The sequence below is a fragment of the Pteropus vampyrus genome, unplaced genomic scaffold (assembly GCF_000151845.1).
Source record: "Pteropus vampyrus isolate Shadow unplaced genomic scaffold, Pvam_2.0 Scaffold6, whole genome shotgun sequence".
NCBI classification, from domain to species: domain Eukaryota; kingdom Metazoa; phylum Chordata; class Mammalia; order Chiroptera; family Pteropodidae; genus Pteropus; species Pteropus vampyrus.
In genome coordinates this window covers 2,278,417-2,285,366 of record NW_011888787.1, presented here as the reverse complement: position 1 = coordinate 2,285,366, position 6,950 = coordinate 2,278,417, and the positions used below count along the sequence as shown (strand labels likewise).

Below are 6,950 nucleotides of genomic sequence, written 5' to 3'. Positions count from 1 at the left end.
GACCCAGGAGTGAACTGTTCTAAGTCGCACCTTGACACCCCGGACCCCTCCAGCTCACAGCCCAGCGCTACCTGCAGCAAGATTTTTGGCTTAAAATGCTCAGTAAAGCTCCAGTCCGTCAGGCTGCGTTGCTGCGTTTTCTTTATGTCCTCTAACTCTGCTTCCACAGTCATCTTCTTGGGTTTCTAAAAAATCACAGGAATACAGTTTCAGCTTTAATTTGTGTAAGTTCCAAATGGAACCTTCCATCAACTAGCCGGCATGCACTCCATCTAATTGGGGAAATCTGCATATGTATAAATCCATATGGCAACATTTTAGGGGAAGCGCTGCCAGAAAGAGTATGCCTTTGACTTTTTTTTTTTTTTATGGGCAACATAATCTAAATATTTTTATTGTTAGGTTATACTCTTCTGAGTCCTGTTAGCAATTATAGGCAGGTTTTTCTGAACTCACTTCAAGACAGTATTAGTTCTACATGGCTGTATGGTCAGCAGGTGTTTGTGAGGTTGCCAAGCCACATTGTCTAGAGAGGAGCATGGAGCTTGGAAGTTTTGCTTAACCCAGCTAGTGAAATTAACTCCTTTCTCTCCAGTTGGAGCTGGCCTGGGGATGTCTAAATAATCCCTTGCCTTCTCTGGCATCTGCATTCTCCTGCTAAGCATCTTTTACTATTTTTTTTTTTTTTAACATTTCTTATTCTGGGTCACGGTTTTCTCCTATCATCTTACTTGCATCTACATTTTTAGGAAAATAATTTCTTACCTTTTCAAGAGGATCAGCCTCTGTGACTGCTTCATCTTTGATCTCGTTACCCGTGGTCTGCTCTGTAAATCAAAGACACCAACATCCAGTTGCGTTTGGGCTTTGTTCTTGCCTTTGGCAGTGCTGTGCCTGTTTGTTGCCCATATGATCTGTGTTTCGGTGCTGAAAAGGTAATTCCTGAAAGGCAAGTTTCATGCCTCCAAAAAGGTGTTTGTGTCAATAATTCTACACTGTTGTCCACTTAGAAAAGTTATACTAAACCCTTTGGAAAGAACCCAGCTTCCTACATGATACATTCCTAAATCGTATCAGATATTCTGCCTTTGGACTGTCTCTCTCACTTCTTACAATGTACCTTTACCTTTACAAGTTGTAAATATTTACTGATTAAACTATATCAGCTGCTTAGTATACACTGTTTGTCTTGTCATGCTGGCTACTATCACAACCCACTTCTGTGGGTTCTATCTTGTGAGTGGCAGACTAGGTCAGGGACAGACTAGGTCAGGGGCCGGAGATGTATGAAAAGAACTACCAGATAAATGCACCTCCTCTTAGAAAATGATACTATTTCACCATCCTGTGGAGCTCTTCTTCCATTCGCTAATCACTCGTTCGTGTAAAAGCCATTTAATGAGCATCTGTAGGTTTACAGATGGAGTTTAACAAAAGTTAGTTACACGAATAACTGAATGGGTGGCTGGACTCCACAGTGCCATATCGTGGACCAGTATGAGTCATGCGCACTAGCTCTCCTTGTGACCAAAGAGTGTCCTCATCCGATGACTGGGATTGAGATACCATCCTTGGCTGAGGAGCAAACAGCTGTATTAATGGCCAGAGAGAACAGACTCATGCTCTGCTTTCTACGTCACCGTGCTTTAGTAATTCCTAAAGTGAAGCTACCAGAAAAACAGTCCCATGATAAATAAGCTAAACAAGGATGAACATCTCTACTGTGAACATCTCAGAATTTGTGATAAGCTCTTTTGATTGTGAATCTCTGAGAGAGAAATGGATAAAGTGTATACCATATTGTAAATCAGACGAAATAAATGGAGTAGGAGATGAATCTTAAAACTTATTTGTGGTGCTGCTCAGTAACCGGGCCACCCTGACTTTTGATCGCCCTCAGAGTAATAGAAAATCAATCCCTGCAGTGTAAGTCATACGTGAAATGGCTCCGGCTTAACTCTCCAAATGTATCTCCTTCCCCTCCTCCTTGCTCTCTCTACTCCAGACTCATTGGCCTGCTTGCTGTGTCTTGAGGCTTTTGCACTTGCTTTTCTCTCTGCCTGGCATGTTTTGCTTTGAGATATTCACCTGCTTCGAACTCTCGTTTCATTCATGTTGTTGCACAAATGTTACCTCCTCAAAAGTCTTCTGTCTCGTACCCTGCTTTATTTTTAATCACGGAATTTATCAGTACCTGATACTATTTGTTTATGTCTGTCTCTGCATCTCAAACGCGAATTCCTAAGAGAGAAAGAAATGATCTTATTTTCCCTAACTGTACCCTGAGCACCCAGCACGTGGTAAGAACTCAGTTAATTTTTTTTTTTTTTTGATTGAAGAGGGGAATCTACATCGCGTACTGAAACCAGGAATACATATGTAGAGAAAGCAGAAATGTGGAAGAAACTCTACAATGAAATCTTATTTGGGGGTAAGCGTAAGATTTGTGGTAAACAGAACCATATCTGGGCTTCCAGAGGGAGTAATTAACTATGTCTAACAAGGAGGGACCAATGTTTTTCTTTCTTTTAGAAGCATAGTTACTTACATTTTCACTACTAGCTCCATTTTGCCTTGGACTGGTGAAGGTGACAGCATGAATGCTCAATTTTGATTTAAGGGAAAACTATAAAGTCAGTTTGGGTCAGTATTTATATAAATACATCCACTCAAGAGAAAACTCAGGCCAACTAAACTCTAAATAGACCAGGGTGTCCCATGTGTCCTTGAAACAATTGATATGAAATCTGTGGAATAAGAATTATTCTATTCTGTGGTCTGCCAGATTTCCGGGAGATTTGATATTCCCTTCTGTGTCTAAGGATCCAGCAAAAAAAGTTTCCAGTTTAGAAAACATGTTCTAAAAGATTGTGCATCAGTTATTTTGTCAAAAGGGAGAACATTCTAAAACTAATCTGAACTCTTTAATAGTAGAGTAAAAATCATTTTTTCTTTCTGATTTCGGCTTTCAACCGCATAACCCTTTGACAGTGTGATTCAGTAGTTTTTAACACATCTGGAAATGGATGCGTTCTCATCCCTTTGAAAAACAGCTTTCCTAATCTGTTTTACTTTAGAGATAACAAGATCCCTCTGCAAAGCAGTTACTTTATTAAAAAAACACCCAACAAGCATAAAGGGCACATCTAAACCTATAGCCTCACGGTTATCAACTCTCAGCTTTTTCATAAATATCCAATAGGCCCTGTCAAGTTCAAACACAGTCTCAGATGGAAATCCAGTGTTTGGTTAAGAAAAGCACAAATATTCAGCCCTTCACGTCCAGAGACAGGCTTTTATATGTATTTGATGCTAAGATGGTTGTGTAGGAAATACGTGAACAGTTTCTGCTTTGTTTAAAAAGATTTAAAGTGGCTGCTTTAGAAAGGTGATCTAGAGTTAAGGGAAAAATGCAGGATAAACAACAAAACACTTCCTTATACTCAACAGCCACAGTGAGGCACTAAGCCTCAATGCCTCCCCCATTCAAATGTAAGTTCCCCAATGTGGGCCAACATATACCAGGTAGCATCCCTTACAGGTTGTGGGTTCAGCTCTCAAGATTGCTCAGCCTCTAGGATACACTGATAATTTTCAGTATTGATAATTTAGGAAGTTGCTATAATTATCTACTTTCCACTAGGATCGAAACTGCCAATTTATGTGGTTTGACCACCAGGTGGCAAAAGTTGCCTGAGGAAAACTATACACCAGTTGTTCTAAAGAAACCAAAACAAACACAAAGAAAAAATACCCTCAGGTCTTCTAACTCTCCTGGCTTATTCTGGCTCCATATTAACTCAAACTGAATTCTTTGTCATATGTTTATATTCCCATAGGATGCACTAATGCCATAATACCCCAGGTTAACTTACTTGGTTTAAGTTTTTGTGAGCTAGCTAATAGGTAAGGGTACTTAGATCAGAGAAAGAAGGAATATTTCCTACTGGGAAGGAAGGAAGACCCGAAGGTAACAAAATCAAAACAAGTATAAGCGTAAAGAAGACTATGGATATGGCTAAGCCATTAGATGTAGCAAAGACTTTCTGGAACCGAGGAGAGCAATGAGGCGCAGTGGAGGAAGCTCTGGCTGGGAGTCAGATGGCCCTCTGCCGGAAAGCTGACTTCCCATGTGGTTGACGAGTTACTGATCCCCCCTGGGTCTTCATGTCCTCGTCTTTAAAACTGGGGTAATAGTATCTTCCTCATAGGCCTGATGCTCATGGAGAGTAGTAGTTAATATATGTACGATACCTTAGCATAGTGCTTGGATAATATTAAATAAATGCTGTCTCCTTCCCTCCATCTTACTGAGTTGGAAGACATCTCCAATGTAATATTAAATACAGGTGTTTATAGTGGATAGCCTTCTGATCTCAAGGAAAATCTTTCGACTTTTCATCTTGACATAGAATGTTTGTAATAATTAAAAAATAATCTTTACAAGGTATAGTAATTTTCCTTCTATTACTAGTTTACTAAGATATTTTGCATAAATTGCTATAAGATTTTAAGTGCATTTTATGCATCTATTGAGATGGTTATATCGTTTTTCTCATTAATGTACTAATTGATAAATTATATTGAATTTTACAATGTATTTTTTTCTTCTATTCTGTTATAAAAACAACTTGTTTGTGATGTTTATCATTTTGTATATTGCTAAGTCAGTTGCTTATGTTTATTCAGGATTTTTGCATCTATTTTCATGAATAAGTTTTATTAATTAATTAATTTATTTATGTTTTGCTGTACTATCCTTGATAGTTGTTGTATTATAAGGTTGACGCTACTTTCATAAAATGAGTAGAGGAGGATACCCTTTTTTTATTTCCTGAGATAATTTTTGCTAAGATTAGAATTATTTTTTAAGTGTTTATTATCACTAGTCAATGAGATCAATTGGGTTTGGCATGTCCTGTTTGAGAATATTCTAATTATTGATTTAATTTATTTAAATGGTTACAGGATTATTCGGGTGTTCTATTTCTTCTTGAGTCACTGTTGGTAAGTGATACTTTTCTAGTAATTCGCTTATTTTACTTTTAGATTTAGTGGAATAAAGTTATGTACTCTTACTATCTTTTACGTTTCTGAATGATCAAAGGGAAGCCCATTTCTTTGTTCCTGATATGGTTTTATTTTTAATATGGTTATTCATGCTTCTCTTTTTTCTGATCAGCCTTTTGTAGAATATTTATTAATTTTCAGTCTTTTCAAAGAACCAAACTTTTGTATTATTTGTTCTTCCTTATTGCATCTATATTTTCTATGTCATTGGTTTACTCTTATTTTTATTTCTTCCTTTTACTTTATTTGAATTTATTTTGTTCATCTTTATTCAACTACTTAAGGTTTACATTTACCTAATTACTTTTTAGCTATCTTTTAAAAATGTATTCAGTGAAAACTGTAAGCTTCTCTCTGAGTATCTCTTGCTGAAGCTGCATTCTATACATTTTGACATTCAGTATTTTAATTATCATTCAGTTCAAAATAGTTCCTAGTTCCTATTGTAACTTTTTCTTCAATCAAGGTGTTATGTAGAAGTATATTTCTTAATTTAAAAATTGGGGGATTTTGTCATTATTATTTTGTAATTGATACCAACCATAATTTCACTGCGGTCTGAGAACATACTCTATAGTTTTGACCCAGTGAAAATTTGTTGAGCCTTGTTCTGCATTCCAATATATGGTTAACATTTTTAAAATAAACATACTTATGACCTCTAAGAAGTTGTAGTATTATGGAGGCTTTAGTATAGGCACATGAATTACTGTAATAAGTGGCAGAAAAGGTAACTAATGGCATAAAGAAAGCATAGATTGTGATTATGGGAAGGCTGAGGGAGGCATTTCTAGATGGGCACATCTAACAAAACTTCATAGAAGTGCCAATTAAACCTAATCAAAATAAAAAAAAAAAAGAAGTCTAGGCAGAGGGTATTATGGGGGAAAGGCACAGAGATTGAAAGAGCTAAGTCCTATTTCCTTTACACAGAAAAAAGGACTTAGTTCTTTTTGACTAGAGCATGGGGTGAATGAGCAAAAGGGAAAAAGTGGAAAGGGTTTGGAAAAGTAATTTGGTACTGTTGGAGAAGCATGCAAAGCAGGCCGAGGAGGTGAGTTCTATTTTGCAGGTAGTAGGGAGCCACTGAAGGTCGTCATTAGGGAAATAACGGAGGTATATTTTAAGTAATGAATCTGACAGCTGTGTGTACAATAGCTCGGTAAAAATTTAGCCTACTATTCTTTTATGCTTCTATACCTCCAAATATACACTATTCATGATGCCATATTCTAGAATGAGGGTAACCATCTGAGGTGTAAGGAGAAGAAAGGGACGGATGCTCACTGAGCACAAGTTTTGTGCAAAGCTCTGTATTGTGCAGTTCATTATGATATTGCAGGCAATTTTTTAAATATTTTTTTTCATATAATCACAATAACCCTGTGATATATTAATGATAAAAGTTTTAACTATGTTTAAGTTTTAACTGCATAGTTAATAATTACATTTTAACCAATTAAAAAATGCACTATATTTATTAACGTAAGAGTGGACTAAGAGGTTTTAGGATATTTTGAAAAACAAGGGTTGAAATAATGAGGACTTAACCGAATAACGACACTCAGTAACAAAGTTTAATTAACCCAACAACTTAGATGTTAAACAGTTTTTCAACTGAAACAGGGAGGAAATCAAATAATGCATCTTGAATCATTTTACGGGCTCAGTAGTGTCTGTGTGTATGCGCACTCACACTCACATTTACCTACCCAAAGGCTCAGGCTGGAGCGGAGTCTTCAGGCTGGTCTCCTCGGACAGCCCTCTATTATCGGGGTCTAAGGGTTTCTCATTATTCGGGTTCAAATGCTCCATATTGTCAGCATTAGGCTGACTATGATCTGAAGGTTCTTTATTGTTCTCGTCACCTTGCACAGACG

General features: G+C 37.0%; 1 protein-coding gene across 1 annotated transcript in view; it reads right to left on the bottom strand.

The window, feature by feature from the left end:
• SPAG17 (sperm associated antigen 17) overlaps positions 1-6,950 on the bottom strand; it is a 162,099-nt gene that overhangs the window by 75,997 nt on the left and 79,152 nt on the right. Inside the window, exons 15-16 of the mRNA XM_011368749.1 lie at positions 766-827; positions 72-185 (exon numbers count right to left, since the gene is read on the bottom strand). Coding sequence (XP_011367051.1) covers positions 72-185; positions 766-827 — 176 coding nt within the window. The remainder of the gene's footprint in view (positions 1-71; positions 186-765; positions 828-6,950) is intronic.